General features: G+C 43.9%; 1 protein-coding gene across 7 annotated transcripts in view; it reads right to left on the bottom strand.

Annotated features, from left to right (window-relative positions):
* Positions 1-22,728, bottom strand: part of RBBP8 (RB binding protein 8, endonuclease) — a 379,857-nt gene that overhangs the window by 165,584 nt on the left and 191,545 nt on the right. For all 7 annotated transcript variants that reach the window (XR_003854777.1, XM_029591118.1, XM_029591123.1 and 4 more), the window contains 2 exons: positions 22,190-22,287; positions 11,465-11,598 (listed from right to left, as the gene is read on the bottom strand). Coding sequence is in view for 6 of the 7 variants with exons in the window: in XM_029591118.1 (XP_029446978.1) it covers positions 11,465-11,598; positions 22,190-22,287 (232 nt within the window). In the remaining variant the exon portion in view is untranslated. The remainder of the gene's footprint in view (positions 1-11,464; positions 11,599-22,189; positions 22,288-22,728) is intronic.

Below are 22,728 nucleotides of genomic sequence, written 5' to 3'. Positions count from 1 at the left end.
TATCACCCCCCCCCCACACACACACACACATGTGTGTGTGTGTGTGTGTGTGGGGGGGGGGGGGGCACTACTAACACAAAACCACCCACCCCCTAACACAAAACGACACACTTACCCACTCATCACAAACCACAAACACCACACCAACCAAAACACACACCAACGACCAAGACGCCTCATAAACATCCTCATAAACCCAAACACTCACATGGCAACACTATCCCTCCTATCACTCATCCTAATTAACGCACAATCAGTCTCCAAGAAAATTCCCATACTACAAGATCTCCTAACGAACAACCACCCTGACATCCTCTGCATAAGAATCATGGCTCAAGAAATCCGACACAGCACTAATCAACTACCCCACTCAGCATACAACATCTTCTCACTACCAAGACCTAAAAGAAAAGGAGGTGGTCTACTCTTCCTAGCCTTAAAGAAATTCAAATTCACACAACACTGCATTAATCAACTGCCACCCCTGGAGAGAGGCCTCTTCAAAACAAAAAACCTCCAAATCATGCTGGTATACGCCCCACCCAAATCCCTAGACCTCCACCTATCCTCACTTATTGAAATCATCCCATCACGCATCAACATGGACACACCAGCAATCATCCTCCACATAGATTCCAACCTCCAATCTCCCGCATGCAAACTACTACTTGACACCATGTCAGCCATTGGTTTCAAACAAATAGTAAACACACCAACCAGAAATCTGGCACACCCTTGACCTCATATTTATCAACAACAAAACACGCACCAACATCCCATGGTCCGACCACAAACTCATCCAAACCACACTACAACTCAAAATCAACCATACAGAAACCAACAACAAAAAATACATCTCATTCCCCAAACCATGCCCCAGTAATGTCATCGTAGAAACCCTCCCTGCCACCTTAAAAGATCTTAACCTCAACACAGCAAACATAGCCACAAACTCATGGCTCAACATTAACGCTGAAATCGCAAAATCAAAATGTCCTATCACCACCAAAGAAATCAGAACTGAAAACACCCATAAAGGTCCCATGGTACAACATGAACTAAAAAACACAAAGCGATTACTCCGTCAAGCCGAAAAAAAATGGAGAAGAGACCCTACCCCACCCAACCTGAACAAATACAGAATACTCCACACCTACAAATCTGATATAGACAAGGCCAAACACGAATACTACGCAAAGAAAATCCACGAACACCAATACAACCCAAGAGCCCTCTTCAACTTAGTCACCAAGCTGACTCAACCCATCCAAGCTGACTCAACCCATCCAAACCCCACCCTCCAATGAGATCAACTCGATAACATGTGACAAACAAGCACAGTACTTCTCGACAAAACCAAACTAATAACCTCCAACCCTCAAGCAACCAAGGAAACACTGAACCTCCAGTCCACCACTGTCCCCACTTGGACCACCTTTGAACCCAGAGCCTCCTCTGAGATAAGAACCATCATACAAAAAATGAACCCAGCCATCCATCCCCTTGACCCTATACCAATCAAAACCTTAAAACTAATTCCAGATATAGTAGTTAAACCCATAGCTGATATCATCAACGTATCACTAGAGCAAGGAAACTTCCCTGAGGCCCTTAAATGCGCCATCAAACCTATACTCAAAAAAAAAATCACACCTTGACACCTCTGACCCCGCTAACTTCAGACCCATATCGAACCTCTCTTTTATCTCAAAAATCCTTGGAAAAACCGTAAACCATCAACTCTCCGAACACCCGGAAACTCAAAAGATAATATACCCATCCCAACACGGATTCAGAAAAACACTCAACACTGAAACACTCCTACTTACACTTACCGACACAGCACTCAGAGGTCTTGATGCCAGCCAATCCTACCTTCTTATACTACTTGACATATCAGCCACTTTCAACACTGTCAACCATAACACCCTCCTAACAAGACTAAGTGAAATTGGACTAGACGGCGTCACAATCAAATGGTTCCGTTCCTACCTATCGAACAGAACCTACAAAGTAATCCTCAACAACAAGGAATCAAAACAATTCCCCCTCTCACACGGCGTCCCTCAAGGATCTTCACTCTCCTCCACCCTTTTCAACATCTACATGCTCCCACTATGCAAACTCCTCACTGACCTGGGCCTCCAATACTTTGTCTACACCGATGACGTCCAAATCCTTATCCCTACAAAAGATAACATACAGAACACCCTTCTACAATGGAACTCCATCCTTACCCAAATACAAAAACTCTTATCCCAAATAGCACTCACCCCTTAACCACGCAAAAACAGAAATAATACATATCTCTAACAAACCCCCAGCTTGGAACATTCAAGACGGGACCTCCACACAAAGCACGAGCCATCTCATTACGACTGCAAGAAACCTAGGCGTCATCCTAGACTCCCAGCTCAACCTGAAAACATACATCAACACCATAATAAAAGAAGGCTTCTTCAAACTACAAGTCCTCAAAAAAAAAAATCAAGCCCACTACTACTCAATCAAGACTATCGGTCAGTACTCCAAGCCCTCATTTTCTCCAAACTCGACTATTGTAACTCCATCCTCCACCCTCAAGCCCCTCCAACTACTCCAAAATGCGGCAGCCAGATCCCTCACAAACAGCAAACGCTCCATACACATCACACCTATACTAAAAGAACTCCACTGGCTCCCCATAACACACAGAATTCAATATAAAGCCCTCACCCTAATACACAAGTCCCTTAACAACGAAAAAACAGACTGGCTAAGGGACACCCTTCATCCATACACCTCCCAACGGAACCTACGATCCAATAACACCGGACTATTCTCTATCCCATCCAACAAACTGGCCCATCTCACCTCAACGCGAAAACGAGCAATATCAATTGCAGGCCCCGCACTATGGAACAAATTACCAGCAAATCTCAGAACGGAACCCTCATCATAGAACTTCAAGAAATCACTAAAAACATGGCTATTCCAAAAAGCCTACCCAGCCAAGAGTTAACCTCCTGTCATCCTCAGCAACCAATACCAAACAAAACTCTAACCACGCACATATCCCACAATGAGAATTTGCAAAAGCCAAAACAAACGCTAGATGTTATTTTATCAAGATATCACTTTTATTCTACAATGTTATATGTCACAAAACATTACTTCACTGTAATTCTACACTGTATCAATGTAATTTTACTATGTCTCAATATAAAGATAGTATGACCTGTTTTCACACTATCTCACTAGACATTATGTAAACCAATGTGATACCCTTGGGTGAATGTCGGTATATAAAAACAAATAAATAAAATAAAGAACCTCAAGCATCTTGTGCCTAGCGTCTTCTTCAGTCAAAGGCTAGAAAGGAATGGTATTCCCCCTTCACTCTGAAAAACCCTACGAAGGTTAAGTCCTCAGGAGGGGGACTTCCTTCGCTCTTCTGGAGATGAGTCTGATGGGAGACTATCTGAATCCTCGGAAGACTCAGTCTGATCAACCTCCCAGGGGTCATAGGGACCCTCATCCTTACTGTATACCACAGGGGATAGGGCCGACATCCAGAGGTGCAGGCACCGATGGAATTAGACGAGGGGGGGGGGGGGGGGGGGACGGGGGACGGACGACTACCTGCTTCAGCGGAGCTTCTTCAAATGAGGAACCAGCGACAACCATCGTATCGATAAGAAGCGACCTTGGTGCCCTGCCCCGGGAACAGACACCAGCTGGGTCGGTAAGGCACCAATGAGTACACTGAGCTTCTCAAGAAGTGGTACGGTACAAGGGCGGCACCGGCTCCGGGGCACCTAAGCTTTACAGTGCCCGCTCCACCACTAGCTGGACTCGACACTTCAGCTCCTCCTCAAACGGTGTCGATGCCAACACTGACTGGGAGGAAGGAAGGGTGGCCAGATTTTCCTCGGACCTGTGAGGGGGATTGGTGACTGGCACCAGGACCGGTGGAGACCTTTGTGGACCCTTGACACAGATGGAGGTTTGGTGGCTCCTCACTCAATCCAACCGCAAGGCTAATATTTCTGCAGAATAAAAGGGACTGAAGAGAGACCCCATGTGGATGATTGGTACAGGGCATGCTGGGCACACTGTGTGAGGACTAATATTCTGCTTGTCCTCTGAGAATTCTACTATTCCAAACCCCAGAGATTATTGAACTCTATACTTGAGGTCCAAGTTCCTTGCAACTGGGATACAAGAAATAGGATATTCCCACATTCTGGTTTGCAAATTTTGCAAGATATCATGGATCAGGATTGATACTGGATACACTGTTTCCAGAATTTAGAGCCCAAGACATTCGTGCATGGATCTTTTTCCCTCCTCATAATAATCAAGTGCTTTCCCAGCTTGTCCTGAAATCTGTAGTAAGAAAGGTCCTCCAGTGTTCTGGAGGACCTGAAAGGGATCCCCATCAACTCCTCAAAGCCTAAGGGACGGGGAACACTGATCCAGGATCAAAGTGATGAAAGATGACTGAGGAGGGGTCCTTAGATACCTTGGAGAGATATACTCCTGATGGGCATCCTCTGGACTGGCTAGACTCCGCCACAAGTGAATGACATGGACTAAATCCACCTCGCAGGGGTTCTGATGGCATATCCACCTGCACTTGAGGATACTGGGCTCTGTCTTGTGGGAGTAAATATATTCTGGAGAGTTGAAAGGTACACCCCTTATCCTTAGCCACCACAGAGGTAAAGAAATCCCTTCACCAACTCCAACTGACATGTCCTTTATCCTGGTGTGGGCAGCACATTAGTACATCCTTCTCTGATACAAGAATGGAATTTTGCATATCCATTGGGTTCCACAAAATCTGGAGGCCAATTAGATGTGAAGGTACAAAAGAACAAATTATCTAGAGTCTCCATATATAGTCCTTATTCAATTATTTTGTTGGTGTAAGGGTTCTGGTAATTGGTGAGGTTAAGGGCATCATATCCCCTTCTGCTCTTGTCAAAATTGTGTGCAGGTCTGTGTACAGTTGTTGGAAGCATTGCAGCATTATGCGTCAATGATGGAGCACGTTGCCCTGATGGTAAAGATCTCGAGGACCGATGCATGTCACTTTCTGAGGCTTGCTGCATTGACTGGCTGAAGCACCCAAGACTGCTTTTTGGGTGTCAGCTGTTCTGCAAAGTGACACCTCTTCCTCGTCAACACATGCTGCTTACTTAAACCTGAGGATTCAGCTGTTCCACCAATGGGGGAGATACTTTTGAGGAGCACCTGCTCAACTCAATTTTCAGGGAGGCAGATGCTGCACTTCAGGAGGACAAACTGCAACTTCTGAGACACTTATGCAGCTCCTTCATTTTCCAGACCTTCAATCTTAGGGTTAGCAATGTTAACAGTTGGTCTGGTCATGGTCCGGTCCCAGACAGCAGTATCAGAGTTCATGTCCATCGGTAATGGATATTCTTTTACCATAACACAGACATTGAACACACTCTTCATGGATTTCTACTTAGTGGACAAGAAGAACCAAATGTTTTTTATTTTTAATATCTTTATTTTCAATTCTTCACAAAATTTGTCACACATACATACAAGGGCCTTAACACAACCTCCCCTTCTAAACAAAAATCTCTCATCCTAAGAATTTAGAGAAAATTAAAATGTTAATAAGTTACGAAATTCAATTGGCAGTGAAGCAAAATGGGCTCCCAAGGTAAGCCTTGAATTCTAAACGTTAATTCTAACAATCCTGATTTCCACTGTACAGAAGTGGATGCCAAAGTATTCAATCAATCACTTAAACAAAGGCATCTTTTTGCTACATGACAGCATTTAAACAGAAAATTACATTTTCCTTTCTCTAGACCAGTGGTTCTCAACCCTGTCCTGGGGACCCCCCCAGCCAGTCGGGTTTTCAGGATATCGACAATGAATATGCATGAGAGAAAATTTGCATGTTATGGAGGCAGTGTATGCAAATTTTCTCTCATGCATATTCATTGTGGATATCCTGAAAACCCGACTGGCTGGGGGGTCCCCAGGACAGGGTTGAGAACCACTGCTCTAGACCCTGAATGTCTGGGGCAATATCCAAGCATGTAGTCGTGACATAGGAGTCGATATTATCTGAGTGAGAATATACCAAATATTCCCCCAATACTTTTGAACTACCTAAAAACAATGTATAACAGTTATGTTAATCTCCTTACATGTTAAATAGCATGCAGATTCTGTCAGACAGCTCTATAGGCTCTATGGGGGAGAAAAACACTATGTAAAACTTTCAATTGTATTTCTCTCAATAAAACCCATTCAGTACTTTTTAATATCATAGTGATACCCAGCAGGTTATCTTCAGTAAATTTTGGAGAGCTTCAGGCTTCATGATGTCACAAAGTACATATCACTGCATAAGAAATGATAGAATGGAGGTATTTGTATAGAGAGGACCCTGTATATTTACCTGCCTTAAAAATATGCATGCAATAATCTTTAAATCCCCGATGCATAAAATTCCAATTTGAGCTTCATATTGGCAGAAATAAAGCTTTTTACTCATAAATAAAAAATGCTCATTGTGCTTGAATCCCAAGTTTTCCCAAACATAATCAAAAGGATAAACTCTTATTCTAGAGGTCAATAAAAGATAAAATAGTCTTACGGCCCAACCTCACTAATCACTGAAAAACAGAAAAAGTATCTCTAATGGTAAACAATGGGTTGCCTATAAAAGATAAGCTTAAGGATTTAGCCAAATATAATAGCCTGCAACTCAGCTTGCATAGTCTTTACCAAAACTGAGTTCAAAAGACTTGGGGGAAGACTATTCCTATCTGCATGAAGGATATAACACAAGCTCAGCGGTGATACCATCTCACATTCCAGTAGAATGTCAAAAAAAGTATTAGATTCCCATAGCCGGTCTCCAACGGACATAAGCAGACTCCCTTCCCCTTTGGGATCATGAGCTTCTTGATATTTTAATCTCACCTGTTTTCCTTTCTCAAGAAAGTCTGAATAAAGTCCATTAAGAAAACAAAGGTCCTTTTTTATCATCTGCACTGGTAACATCTGCAGCACATAGGAGTTTAGATGCTAATACCATTTTTACCAACGCTAACCTACCCATCCAAGACAATGGCATCTGCATCTAGCTCTGAATTTTACCTTTAAATTCTGTGATAATAGGAATATATATGAATATATATTCAAAATATACCAATTAGTCAGATCCCTATGAATTTTCATACCCAAATATTTTATAGAATCCATTGCCTACTTCAAAGGGAAATGATCCCAGGTCGCTTTAAAAGGACACAAAATATCTAAAACCATAGATATTCCCATTGCTTCCAAATAATTCCAATACTAAAAGGAGGTAAGTAGTTGGGACTAATAAAAGAATGCCTTCCACAAATAAGGCCTTTAGCCTTACTGTCAATGCCTTATCACAAGATGTCTAATAGGGATTCTAATTTGGAATCCCTATTAGACCCACTGTTGGTTCAAAAAATAATATGAAGAGCAAGGGGGACAACAGACATCCCTGTCTAGTACCTCTATATAATGTGAAAGATTCTTATAATATTCCATTAGCCCAGATCTTAGTTACAGGATTAGAATAAGAGACCTTGATATGTCACGATATTTGGTCACGATACCCATATTTAACACTTCAAGACACGATTAAAGGTCTTTCCTGCATCAAAGTCTATTAAAATAGTCTCTGGGACCTTCCCCCTCTAACATTTCTCCCAAAATAGTAGTAATCTGAGACCATGAGTCCTCTAAACCTCACTTGTCCCTTAGAGATTATAGATGGTAAAAGATTATTTTGTCTATTGGTCAAAATTTTTGCAAACATTTTTAGGCTGGACCTAAAGCAATTACTTGAGATTATCTGGTTTAAAAAAAAGGAATGATCATATTAGGAGCATATATAGAAGCTATAAAATAATCCCTGCAAAATAGTTTCTCTGACACAATATACACCTCCCTTTAGAATCCACAATTGATTTTTTTCTACTTTAAATGCAATACTTTTATGAAGCAAAATTGCTATCCCACAGCTCTTAGAAGGCCCATATGCATTATTCACTTGCACTATCCAGCGTTTTCACAGTTTAGTATGATTTTTTCAAGCATATGTTTCCTGTAGAAATACAATTTTACAGCCCATAAGATTAAGATGTATCAGAATGTTTCCCTTTTAACCGGAGTACCCAACCTCACTACGTTCCATGTAAGTTTTAACTCAGGTCCCCATCCCAGATTTCTGAAGCAAATTTCAATCTAGAATAATCTCTCAATAAGCAAAGGGCGCCACTGTGTCCTAATATGCATAGCCGTCCCCCTGAATAGAAAAACATCATGGTAACTAGATTCAGGTTATGTATGAAAAATGGGTCCAAGAATCATATGCCCATACTTAGACTCCTATACTCCCTCCTCACCTATCCCCCTTTCCCCTCCTTTCCATCCCCCCATCCTAGCCTCTATCCATCTTCTTTACCCCCCCCCCCCCAACCTCCTCCCCAACTCAAAAAAACCCAATAAACACCAATCTAAGCATAACCAATTATCCTCCTAATCATGGAGGACAGGAAACACCCTCTAAATAACACCAGAAAGTGAGTAACCAAAAGTGGCAAATATTGTCTCAAAGTGCACATAGTGCCATCATGAGCACAGTTCGACCATAGTGCCACAGCTGACAGATATTAACCTCAGTGCCAGCAGTATCAAAATGGCCACTCAGTCATCTGGACCAAGAGCAATGGTTTGTATTAGTAACTTCCCCAAAGTCCTTTGTATATTAGATCAGAGGCAGAATTGTATAATGTTTGAAGACACTTCTGCACCACAAGTAGTTGCTGTGAAAAAAACACTGAAATGATTGTGTCTAGCAGCTCAACCTATCAATGCACCAGTTGCTTTTATAACTATGTAACAGTGGAAAACAAATCCACCTATTCCGGGCTTAATGAACAAGACTTGAAGAAATAACTAATGAGAACACAGGCACTGTGGGTCAAACTTGCACAGAAAATCTTGCACATGAAAAATGTTTATGCAATCCTCATTTCATCAAATGCAATTTGTCATTTTCAATTCACAGCAACCAAAGCTAAAAGGCAGGTATGACCGTTGTAGCAAATGAGTCATTCTTCTGTATTAAACAGCACTCTGAATTGTGAGTAGCTGGCCAGCTACCTCACCAGCTTTCTTCCTCACTTGCACCAAAGTAAGTTGTGTTAACTTTATTGAACAAAACAGTCTCATATGACCAAGAACCCCATTAACACTTGAATTCCAATTTAAATCCATCTCAGAACAAGGAAACTGTTCTGCAGAAAAGAGAAAAAACTTGAAGATTCTCTTGCACATTTGTAACAAGGGAAATCGGTTGTCCATAACTCACTGCTTTAAGTGTTCACCCACTGCCAGCTTGCAGGCCTCTGACAAACACCTTAGCCACATCCACTGTCTCAAACACTTACACTGAATTTTCATGCCATACTTGAAGTTTTGCCGGATACTGGAGCACAAAGGTGATGTGTTTTTGAGCCAGTATCAAGCATAGTGGGACAAACTCCTTTTAACAGAGACGCAACAAGAGAAATCTTGAATTAGTAATGCTTGGTGATTGTGGTAGGAGAGTTACCTCTTCTTGTAATAGGCCTGCAGAATAGTCATTTATTTTGGGTTAAGTTTAGAATTTTCATGATTAGTACAAATGGCCTCTCCCTTCTAGTTGCCTTGTCACCCAGCCAATGTGCCCTCTCAATCACAAATTTGTCTTGGAGCTCTCAAGGCCCAATTTAGCTGGCAACCATAATTCCAATGTGCTCACCAGATTTTGATTGGGAATATGACTCTGGTATGCCCACTAAGTTATTGCAACTTGATCTGTTCTCCAGGACATCTTCTAGTATATCCTGGTAGTTTATCACAGATTTATCCAAAACCTGCAATTTTTCTTGTAGGGATTATCTTCATTCTCTACAATCTGATTGACTGTTCTACTGTCTATAAATGAGAGCTGATCTCGAAAATCAAATTCTTAACGCCAGAGATGTGATCAAACTTGCCTGACAATGCTGTGATGACAGCAGAGGTTAACCCTCTGCCACTGTTGCCTCATCAGGGGAGTGCAGCACACTAATTTTCTTTCACAGCAGCCATTTTAACTCAGCAAGTGACGTTTTCTCTAACTTTTCCCAGATTTAGTGGATATCACCTCGGTAAATTTCCAGATAAATCTGTCCATAAGCCTTTTGAAGTCTATGATCCAAACTGCCAGTTTTAGGTGAGTCAGAATAAAATCTATGATAAAATGGAGGGTAGCATCTGGAGTCCAGAGAGACATCCATCTGAGCTCATCACATCATGTGACTCACCAAAAGTTCTTAATTTCCCTTTTTTCGGTAGCATTGAAGAGTGCTGTTTGGGGACTGCTGAGGCAGCGATGCAAATTTAAAGAAAAAAAAAAAGTTATTTTTACAGAAAATCAGGGCTCATGTCTGTGCTGGTACTCAGATGAAAAAAGATTGAGGGGCTTACAAGGCAATGCTCGAGTAGGAATTCCTGCACGTTCAGAGGAGCAAAAGCGCTGCTAGCTGATGCCTGAATAGCTGAAGTGTGAATCTGGGAAGGAGATTTTTTTTTTTTTGGGCTATAAAAGCATAAGAAACACAAATGATAAAAATAAAATAGAGATTTAGAAATAAAATCAAAGGAGACAGGAAAAAAGCTGAGAAACATTGGAATTTTGAAAAATCTAATAGCTAGTACTGGTGCACTAATAAGTGGAAAGCATATCTGTCGTCATGATTCTATCTTCTGGTTTGAAGGCATTATGGGAGCTCTGGTATAATACAACAGATGCTGAAAAGTAAATGCTGAATTTCTTCCAGCTTAAAAAATAAATGTGGACTGGCCTGACAGCTCGTTGGCCCTGCTGTACATTGCCATGTAGAAGACCTGGGTTCAATTGCCAAATTCAACTTCTGCTCCTGGAGAGGGAGAGGTGAAGTCCTAGTCACTGCAAAACACCTGCACTCTGTGGTTAAACTCAGGATACATGCACACCAAGTTCCAGAGGGAGCTGTAGTCTATGGCCTCTAGACAAGGGCTGTTGCTGCAAAGACTGGGCTACAGAGAATATAAGAGGGCTATAAAAAAATGGAAAAATAAACCTGGCTAATGAAAGTTTATGGAATTTGCACCCATTAACTATGTTATATCAAACAGAGTACCTCAAATTTTGTGGCATGCTGTTATTCTGTTAAGATCTAAAACTAGTGTCTTCATGACTTTTATATAAAAAAAAAAAACTATCAAGTTGTTTCTTCAAAATGTTAATATGGGACAAGATATTTTTACTTGCTCACTATCTCCTGCATTACCAGGTCATAATTTCGGGTCTTTCCCAATTCATGGAGTTATATACAGTACAATATTTTGAAAAGTAATTTAAGCTGTAAAGGTAGTTTACCCCAGATTCATGTGACTATTACTTGCTGGTTTAAGAGTCCTCTCGTCTATGGCATCCTCCTCCACTCTGTCCTGTGGCACCGGAATGGCTGTAGCTTTACTGCCTCCAAGAGTGTTCAAAATGCATTCCAAGTCCTTGAATAAGTATATGCATGAAAGAGGAAGGATTAATATTAAAAAGCAATGTTAGAACCCCGCTGCCTCCCAGCAAATTCCAACAGTCATAAAAATATTGTTTTACTAAAAATGTTCAGATTTTCTTCCTTGATTACAAACAATGAATAGCATAAAAAATCCAAATTGGTACACAACTGATTCCTGATAACTTTTATATATGGTACAATACATATAATACACACACATGTATGTATTAAAACAAAGAAAATCACAAGTGTTCCAGCCTCTCCCTTCCATTTCACTTAGGTCATAATGGTGAGGTGAGTGGGAATGGGGGTGGGGGAGGGTAACAAAAGAAAAATGTCTTACCTGCTAATTTCCTTTCCTTTAGTCCTGCTACATCCAGCCCTGACAAGTAGGTTATTTCCCTCTACAAGCAGACGGAGGCAGACAACACTGTTTTCCTCTGTGATATTACAATCACTACTTAGGGGGTGGTGCTAGCAGCAGGAATCCAGTATCCTGACAAAGCTTCGGATCAGACACCTTCCACACAAGAAACAAATTAGTAAATATTTCTTCTCGAAAGGAAAACTTAACACTGAGAAAGAAAGGAAACCTCAAACCTACCCTACAACATAATCCTAACCAGAACAATCTGAAAATTATGCAGCTATGCTTCCTGAGTGGGTCCTGGACTGGTGTAGCAGGACTAACGGAAAGGAAATTAGCAGGTAAGAAAATGTTTCCTTCCATCTTATCCTGCTACACCAGTCCTGATAAGTGGGAAGTCCCAAAGTTTTAATTACTCAGGTGGGAGGAAGTGAGGTCTGCCTGAAAACCCCCCACCCCATAAGCTGACTCCTCCGGCATGAGCACATCTAGCCAATAGTGCTTCACAAAGGTATTCAGGAATAGTCGCCCTAAAAATATCAGCTGGCATAAGAGCATTCACCTCTGCCCAGGATGCTGACTGTGCCCTGGTGGAATGCGCGTGCACCAATTCCAGAGGCTTCTTGCTCTTAAGCAAATAAGCCAAATCAATAGTGTCCTTTATCCAGTGAACCAAGGTAGCCTTAGAGCAGAGCTTTCCAAACTTTTCATGTTGGTGACACACTTTTTAGACAAACATAATTTCGTGACACAGTAATTCAGTCTACCAGCAAACCAGAAGTTAAAGGTTAAACGAACAAAATGTATTTCAACAATTTATGTAGGTTTCCTTAAATATATACATAAATAAAATGTTTCACAACACAACCTATCTCATAATAAATATTTGCAGGCTTCCACTTCCTCCATGCTGATCTCGTACATTGTGAGATCGGCATAGAGAAAATGCTACTCTTGCACATTCCCAAAGATTACATGTGCCAATCACTAAAAAGTAATTTATTTTTTTTACCTTTGCTGTCTGATCTTAGTTTTCTAATCGGTTGGTCACAGGCTTTTTTTTCCACCTTTCCTTTCTTGTTTTTTTGCCAATTCCTTTTACAGGGTCTTTTTTTCTATTTCTTTTCTCTCCATCTGTCTTCCCTCAAACACACAATCAGGTTCTCATTCTCACACGCTATCTCACACATTCTCACACACACAGGCTCTCACTCACATGCAATCTCACACATCCACAAGCTCTCTCTCTCATACATACATACATACTGTCTCTCGTGCACATGCTGTCTCACTCTCACACACACAGGCTCTCTCACTCCTACATGCTCAAGCACAGGCTCTCACTGGCACATGCTGTCCCTCTGCACGGGTTGCCAAACGATGGGCTCTTCAGAGGCCCTGATCTTCCCTGGCCATGATATGGGATCTGCAGTGGCCCTGCTATCTGGTTTCCTCCTCTTCTCGGGCTGCCGCGACTTGGGATCCGCAGCAGCCCTGCTATCGGGTTTCCTCCTCTTCTCGGGCCGTCGCGACGTGGGATCCGCAACGGCCCATTAATGCTGCTCTTCTTCTGTACGCAGCAGATGCTCCTCCTCCTTCCTGCCCACGCGGCTCCGGCAACGTTTTTCTTCCAGGGCTGCACAGGCAGGAAGGAGGAGGAGTGAACGTGACCCTTTTCTTCGGGCCGTGGTGATGTAAGCTCCACCACTGCCCGCCGATCTTCCTGCTATAGTTCCCTGCTTCCGCCGGCCCTGTGGACCGGGCGACACACCTCCACACTACAGGCGACACACTAATGTGTCCCGACACACACTTTGGAAAGCTCTGCCTTAGAGGTTGCATCCTCTTGACGTAGACCTCCAAACAGGACAAACAGTTTTGTCAGACTTGTGGAATGCATTAGTGACCTCCAAATAGCGCAGAATCATCCTTTGCACATCCAAGCACCAGAGGGACCAGTACTCTGGACCACACTCCTCCTGAGAAAATGCCAGAAGGGAAATGGCTTGATATGAAAAGAGAATTCATTTTAGAAAGAAAGACGGCACTGGACAAAAAGTGACCGTGCTCGACATGATCACCAAAAAAGGGTCTCAGCAAGACAAGGTTTGCAGTTCTTAATCCTGCCACGTGGAACAAATCGCCACCAGGAACACCATCTTCGGAGACAGGCCTTTCAACGAAGTCTGTTTCAGAAGCTCAAAGGGAGGGGGTCCCTGTTAGGGCCTTCAGCATCAAATTTAGATCTCATTGGGGAATGATGGGTCAATAAGGGAGCCGCAATATCTTCAAGCCCCTTAAGAAACAGGACACATCCAGATGAGCTGCTAGGGAAGCACACACCCCCCCCCCCCTCCCAGCAGCTCCTGGAAGCATGAAATGGCTATTGCCTGCACCTTCAAGGAATTCAAGGCAAGCCCCTTAATCTTGATCGCCCTGAAGAAAGGCCAAAATACAGGGCACATCTACCCTTCAAGGATACAACCTTGGCCCACAAACTCCTCAGTCGCCAGATGCGAATATAAACCAAAGGATGTGGAACATTTGCAAGACTTCAATAACGTAGAAATCACTGCTAAATATACAATTTCTTGCAGAGCTGTCTCCACTCAAGCGCTGGCCGTAAGACAGAACGGAGCAGGATTCTCCATGACCAGACGCCCTTGACCAGAAGACCCCATGCCTTTGGCAGGCGAAAGAGCAGGTCCACTTACAACTGAATGCTGTCTGCATACCATGGCTGGTGAGGCCAATCCAGTGCAATCAGAATGACCTGGTTGCTTTCCAGTTCTACTCTATTTAGCAGCGTGCCTATATGTGCCCATGGATGGAAGGCATAGAGAAGCTTTCTTCTGACCAGGACTGAACTAGGGCATCAATGCCCAACGACCTCTGTTCCTGTTGCCAGCTGAAGAACTGTACACCTTCACATTCTATTGGGTCACCATCAGATACAGCTGTGAACAACCCCATCTGTGACAGATCCAGTGGAAAAACGTCCGAGCTTAATTTCCATTCCTGGAATCCAATCGATTTTGGCTGAGGAAGTCAGCCTGAATATTTTCTTGACTGGCAATGTGCACTGCCGAGAGCAATCATAGGCTCTTTGCCATCCACAAGAACAGGAGCAAAGTTTCCACCAAAACTCCTTAACTCCCGGTCCGTCCCCCCCTGCTGATTTACATATGCCACTGCCGTGGCATTGTCCAAAATAGCTAAATGGCTCTCTCCCGAATTGGTGGGCAGAAACGAAGGAAATCTAAACAAATGGCCCTGGTCTTCAGTCGGTTGATGGACCACGAGACCTCAGTCGGAGACCAACTCCCCTGAGGCACCTGCTCCTGACAATGAGCCCCTCCCAACGAAAAGGCTCGCATCCGTTGTCATCAAGATCCAGGATGGCATAGTTAAGCTATTTCCCTTCAACAGATACCAGAGCAGCGACATGTGTACTGGCTGACTCAAAAGCCGCCGCACTTTGTAGTCCTGGAACTCTGGAGATCATCTCGACAGGAACAATGCCTGGAGGAGACACATATATGCGCTGGCTCATGGGACCAAGTCCAGGGTTGCTGCCATGAAGCCGAGCACCTGTTAAGTGGCCCCACACAGAGGGAATTGGCAATCCCAGAAAACTCCAAACAAGTTGGAGTATCTTACAGATCTATTCATCTGTTAGGAACACTTGTCCTGTCTGAATATTGAAACTTGCCCCTAAGTACACTCCAGGGACTGAAAGAGATGGGTAATCTTGGCAAAATTGATCATCTAGCACAAGCCTTCTAAGAGCTGCACCACACAAGTCACCCACACTGCCTCCTCGTGTGATAGCGCACAGATTAACCAATGATAGAGCAACAGGTGCATCTAATTCCCTCACACCAGACAGTTGCCTCTCGCACCAACCATCGCCTTGGTAAACATATGTAGTGCGGTCGCCAGACCAAAAACTAGTGCTTGAAACTGTAAATGTTCCTGCAGCATGCAAAAACGCAGATATCTCTGGTCCTGTTCCTTGATCAGGATGTGAGATAGGCCTCCATCAGGTTCAGTGAGCACAGGAACTCTCCCTGACGAACTGCAGCAAGTGCAGACCAGTGTTTCCATGCGGAAATGGGGAACCCGTAGACAGAGTCACCCTCTTGAAATCTAAGATCGGAAAAAAAGACTCATCCTTTGGTACCATGAAATAAATGGAACAGCCCCATCCCCGCTCTGAAGGGGATACCGGTACTACTGCCTGCAGGATCTGAAGTTTTAATAAAGTTTCGCGGATGGCCTGTTTGATCGGAGTGGAACAGGGCGATACCAGAAAGATGCCCTGAATGGAACAATGAAAGTCCAACACGTATCCTGAAAAGACCATCTCCGACACCCAGTGGTCAGACATTACCTGGGTCTAATCCTTGTAAAACTCCTGCAGATGTCCTCCTATTGGACCCAGAAGAGTGGACCTATGGGCCCTCGGGAGGCAGCTCCGCTGGCCCTTGTGGACAAACTGACACCAGTCCTTTGCCTTCTGGCTCCATGAAAGGACTGATCCCGGCCTCTCAGCCCAGAATATGCCATAGAGGTGGCCCCAAAAAATTGTCTCCCCTTATGGTACCAGCTAGATGTTCGAAATTGCCCCCACTGTACCCTCTATAAAAGGAGCAGCTCTTGTCCTATGGCAAGCACTGGCACTTTGGAACTTTGAGGTTCTTCATCAACTGGCCCAGATGCTCCCCAAAAAGTAGCTTGCCATTGAAGGGCAACTTCCCCAGACTGGTTTTAGACCACAAGTCAGCTGCCCAATTGAAAAGCCAGAGTAGACAACACATCATGACCAAAAGGGCCACTAACTGGGAAGAGCTTCGTAACAAGGCAAAGCGTTCCACCAAAAAAGGCTGCTGTGAACGCCATCCTGGACATCTCTTTCTCTCTAGCATCGGTTGGATCCTATAAAGGAGAGCCCAAACCACCATAGCTGAACTAAAGAAAATCTGGACTGCCGTCACCAAGGTGAACAAATTCCTCAAGGGTGGCTCAAGTCTTCCTGTATAGTGGATCCTTCAGGGATGTTCCCCCTTCCATCGGAATGGTGGTATGCCTGGTGACAGTCGTCAGCAGGGTATCCACAACTGCAACCTTAAAAAACGTCTGCACCAAGCCGATGGGAGAGAATACAAGTGTTGCAGGAGATTAATACTCCTGAAGACAAGACATTAGGGATTCCCACTCGGCCAACATCATCTCCTCTACCTCTGGGTGGAACAGGAAGGCGGTAGTGTCTTTTGCTTTCCCTTAATTATAGAATCCCACACCAGAGTTTCCCGAGGCTTCAATTCCTCCAAGAAGAGACAAGAAATCACCTGTTCAATCAAATAACCAATCTCATCCCTGTGAAAGGCAGCTCACAGAATCAGACTCAGGAATGGAGGAGAGTTCCCCTCCTCCAAACAGGCCAAATGCTCGGCATCCCCGATCCCCTCCAAATTCTCTCGGTCCTCCCAAGAAGGCCCAGGTGCCTCAATGGCTGGCTGTGCCCTCTTGGCAGAAACTCGGGGAGAGGGAACTGGCAGACAATCGCCTAACACTTTAGCCGTGGTCTTGCATGCCAGTGACAGATTTAGAAAAAGCATAGAACGCCTGATGAAGAAAATGGAAGAATTCCAGGCAAAATTTTCCCCTGGGCCCAATGAAGACACCCTCTCTTGATCAGCTCCCCCTTCTGCTACTGCCTGCACCAAAATAGGAGGAGAATCAAACTTCCCACAGGACCATGTTGTCTCAGTGACCTCTAAGCCCGAACATGTGGACATGTTCAAAATGGTTGCCACCTCTGGAGCCTGCGTGGCAATTCAGGGCCTTCCAGGGTCTGCAGCCTGTCCTGTTGTCGAGCAAGAACCAGGTTTTTCTCCAAACCAGTGGCATGCCAAATACATGGGGGCCATCTCTCCTGTTACCTGGAGGACCCTGCAGACCTTGCAGCACTAGCACAAACGGCCCGATTTCTCCATTGGATCAGCCGTATCACTCGGGCTAGCCAGTGAGAGAGTGTGCCAGCTGTGAAACTCCAACCCCTTCCCTGGTGCAGTCACAGCAACACGACCATGCTCCCTTCCAGATGGCCGATACCCTGCACAGCCACTCCTGGCAAAAAACATCCTTCAAGTGTCTCCCCTCCCGAGGTAAGGGGGAAAGGGGAGATCAGCAAGGGGAGTAGAACCAAATACTCACCACAGACCTGGGAGCAGAAAAAAAAACTCCTCACAGCACGAGAAGAAAGATCTAACTCTCTGCTCTGGTCTTTTTTTTATGCTCCGTGGCCAAGCTCAACCAGATATCCCCTCAGAAGGGCTCGCACTTCTGGTCTGATCTCGGATCCATCCCGAGTTGCTGTACCATTCCTTCTCTACCATCTGCTAGAGGCAGAAAAAACTGGATTCCTGTAGTGGCTGTGATGTCAGAGTTAAACAGGGTTATCTGCCTCCAGCTGCTGGTAGGGGGAAATAACCCACTTATTAGGGCTGGACTGATGAAGCAGGACGAGATGGAAGGCAGAGGTTTCTCAAATGGTGTGCTGCAAAAGTTTTGCCAGCTAGCCAGAGATGAGTTGAGGCAGGACTAAGCCACTGCTAGCAGCTGCAGCAAAGCTTTAATGTTATCCTTCTCCTCACACCTCCTGGCTTGCATGATGGTCTCCCACAAGCAGGAGTCATCATTTATCTGCTCTCTCTTCTGCCACCTTTTCTGCAGAGGAGTTTTGCCTTTTGCACACCTTGGATATTAAGTGTCTTGTCGTGTGGTAACTGAAGGTCTCTAAGTCTTTTTAAAAGATGGATTACCTGTTTGTTCTCCATGGTGGGAGTAAGCAGGGCACTCCGGCTTCGCGGGCTACCTTAGCTTGTTGGATTAAGGAGGTGGTCACGGCTGTGTATGTGGATGCTGAAAAGCCATTGCCTACTCAAGTTAGAGCTTATTCCACTAGGGCTCAGGCAGTGTCATGGGCAGAGGTTAGTCTGTTGCCTCCCATAGATATCTGCCGAGCTGCAACGTGATCCTCCTTACACACATTTTCCAGGTTTTATCGTTTGGAAGTGCAGGCATGGGAGGATGCAGCCTTTGCTCGTGTGGTGTTTTGTGGTGTTTACTGGACAGCAGACAGTCTCCCACCCTATTGAGGAGTAACTTTAATACATCCCACTGATCTTGAGTCCATCTGGCTACACGCTAAGAAATGGAGAAATTTGCTTTCCTTAGTGTAGACAGATGGAATCAGCTTCCCGCCCTTGGCTGCCCCATGCGTGATCAATAGTCCTCCTGTGGGGTTCTGGATCCCAAGGGATTACAGGTAAGTGTTCATCCAGCTCCTAGCTTGGGGTACCTAGAATCTTATTTGAGTTCAGTGTTTATGATTGGTTGAGTACAGTTCTGGTTATCTGTTTTTACTCATGTTTTAAATCAAGTTTTTTGCTAGTCTGTCCACAGTTGTTTTTGAAGAGAATATTGTCAGGCTGGGGTCACATATACTGTGATGTCAGCTTGCTCTGTCTCCATCTACTGGCTGAGGAGCATAAACCCACTGGTCCTGAGTCCATCTGTCTACATGCTAGGAAATCATACATTAAGGCTTTGACATTTTTTTTTCTTTTTGCTACTCAACCATCTGGATGTGATATCTCTTTTTTGTCAAATCCATCTACGTGAATTCCATGAGGGGCATAAGATGCCGCAATTAAGATTTCTCACCAGCTTGTAACTCAAGACATACGCACATTGACCACAACAAACACGCCCAGGCAGTTTTATAATTTGACCCATTCAGAAATTATCGCATTAAGAGAACTTTGATCTGCCTCACATTTGATTATTAAACCTGCCGATAAAGGAGGCAAGATAGTAGTGTTGAACCGACAGGACTATGAAACAGATGTATGGTCAGCTTAATGATATTCATTTTTATCAATATCTGTCCCACAATCAGACTTTGGATCTCCAACATGAAATTTTTGATTTAATTACACTCTTGCTGAGACTTTTTTTTTTTTTAAATATATTTAAATTTTATTCTCATTGGCAAAAAAAGAGATACAAACAGAGCGAAGCATCGCTATCTTATATAACACAGACTCATACAAACATCCACAGAATGTCAGCCAAAGAGATTCCCCCCACCCCCATGACTACCAACCCCTCCCACCTCCCACTCCAGTCTAGTAACACTATGGCTATAGAAAAAGAGTCCTATAACTCCATACTCCCTCAGGTCAGCTAATACTTCACCACTTGCTTTTAATTACAATCAGCAGAGCTAAATGGTATTTAGAATTACAGTAAGGAAATCTTAAAATCACTTCTTCTTTAAGGCTTGGGGACACTATAATTTTTGATACCATCTTAAGAAAGGTTCCCAGATTTGGTGTGGAAAGCTACAGCATCTCTTAACAGCAGTTAAATAAAGCCAATAATGAACTGCCCAGATTCATTTCGGAAATGTGGTTTCAGCAGGAGGAGCTTCTTTCCGCCTAGCCACACATAAGATATTAATAAATTATATACTATCAGCGGGCGGCCAAGATTGTGGATAAGCCGAGAGAAGGTAAAAATCGGAAAGAAAAGGAATGTTAAACTTGGATACTTGAGAGAGCATGCTTTCTATCCACCTCCAAAAAAGAACAATCTTGGGGCATGACCACCATACATGGAAGAACATACCTTACATATTTCATTGTCTCCAACAGTTATCTCGAGTTGGAAAAATCTTACTTAGTTTAGCTGGTGATAAATACCATCTATATATAAGCTTATAATTGGTTTCAATAGTGTTAGCTGAAATAGAACGTTTGGCACAGCAGAGTTGCTTACCTGTAACAGATGTTCTCCCAGGACAGCAGGATGTTAGTCCTCACATATGGGTGACATCATCAGATAGAGCCCTGTCACGGAACATTTTTGTCAAAGTTTCTAGAACTTTGACTGGCACACTGAGCATGCCCAGCATGCTCAGTGGGCCAGCATGCCCAGCAGTCACATTTGTAGCAAAAATACGAGCGAAAAATAAAATAAAACGTAAGTGAACCTAACTTTGCGGGGTGGCAGGCGGGTTTCGTGAGGACTAACATCTTGCTGTCCTGGGAGAACACTTGTTACAGGTAAGCAACTCTGCTTTCTCCCAGGACATGCAGGATGGTAGTCCTCACATATGGGTGAATAGCAAGTTACAGGCTGAGTCTTACGTATGAGGCCAACCAGCACCGAACATGTGCAACAGGCACAACAACTGGGGTGCTGTTGCAGGGATGAGGCAGCCTGAAATTCACAGTGGGTCGAGGTAGGACGAGTTGGGTTCCTACACTAGGAACAAATTTCATAGGACAGACTGGCCAAAGATGGAATTCTTTCGCCCAGCCTTGTCCAGGCAGTAGTGAGCTGTGAAGGTGTGGAGAGAGCCCCATGTCGCAGCCCTGCAGATGGTCAGCAATCGGTACTGAACGGTAGTGTGCTACTACCGTTGCCATTGCTCTGACTGAGTGTGCCTTCACTCGTCTCTGTAGTGGAAGGCCTGCAATGCAGCCTGCCAACCAGTTTGACAGTGTTTGCTTGCCCACCACATTCCCAAGTTTGTTTTCATCAAAAGAGACAAAGAGTTGGGTGGACTTCCTGTGGGCTGTAGTGCAGTCTAAATAAAACGCAAGAGCACACTTACAGTCCAAGGTGTGCAGAGCTCGCTCACCTGGGTGAGCGTGAGGCCTTGGAAAGAAAATGGGCAAGACTATGGACTGATTTAAATGGAAATCAGTTATCACCTTAGGAAGGAATTTAGGGTGAGTGCGAAGAATCACCCAATCATGGAGGAACTTTGTGTAGGGTGAGTAGGTCACAAGGGCCTGTAACTCGTTTACCCTGCAAGCAGACATGATGGCTACTAGGAAAAGAACTTTCCATGTAAGGTATCTGAATTCGCAGGAGTGGAAGGGCTCAAAAGGAGTGTGCATTGAGTACGACATTGAGGTCCGCTGGCCGTAGAGGAGGCTTAAGCTGTAATAAGCATCTCATGAAGCGACCCACAGAGGTGTTTCCTCCAGAGCAAGGTTGAGGCAGGACAGTATCAGGGAAGTTTGCACTGTTGCTGCCTGTGCAGTAGATGCTCTAAGGTTAAGTTTGATTTCCAGAGATGTCAATCTGGCACTTTTTACAAATATACAAATTCAAAAGAGGGAAAAAAGGCACTTACAGACTCTTCCTGAACAGCAAGTCCGATTGTTTCTGCAACAACTGCGGCAAGGTTAAAAGATGGTTTCATTGGAGTACAGCTGCCAATTCTCTCTCTCTCTGAATGGACAAAAGTGAAATAAACATGAACCATGAATGTGCGACTTCTAATGGATAACAGATGAGTTTAGCTGCTATGGTTGGTGTAATGGCAACACCCTTTCTCCAAATAAATAAAATGAGAAGCTTCTACTTACCTGATAATTTCCTTTTCTTTAGACCAGATAGAAGAATTCAGAACCAGTGGATTATGCACCTTTACTAGACGATGGAGATGGAGCAAAGCTTACATCACAGTATATATACTCCTGCAGTGACATCAGCCTGCTAGTATTACCTTCAAAAGCCAACTGTGGACAGACTAGCAAAAAACTTGATTAATAACAAATAACCATTTCAGTACTCAGCCAAAAGGAAACACTGAGCTCAGACAAAGGCCACCACTAGTCTAGGGACTGGACTAACACTTACCAGTAACTCCTGGAACATGTAGCCACACAG

The sequence above is a fragment of the Rhinatrema bivittatum genome, chromosome 2 (genome assembly GCF_901001135.1).
Source record: "Rhinatrema bivittatum chromosome 2, aRhiBiv1.1, whole genome shotgun sequence".
Taxonomy (NCBI): domain Eukaryota; kingdom Metazoa; phylum Chordata; class Amphibia; order Gymnophiona; family Rhinatrematidae; genus Rhinatrema; species Rhinatrema bivittatum.
Note: the sequence above shows the minus strand (reverse complement) of the source record. Positions and strands in the feature narration are given on the sequence as shown.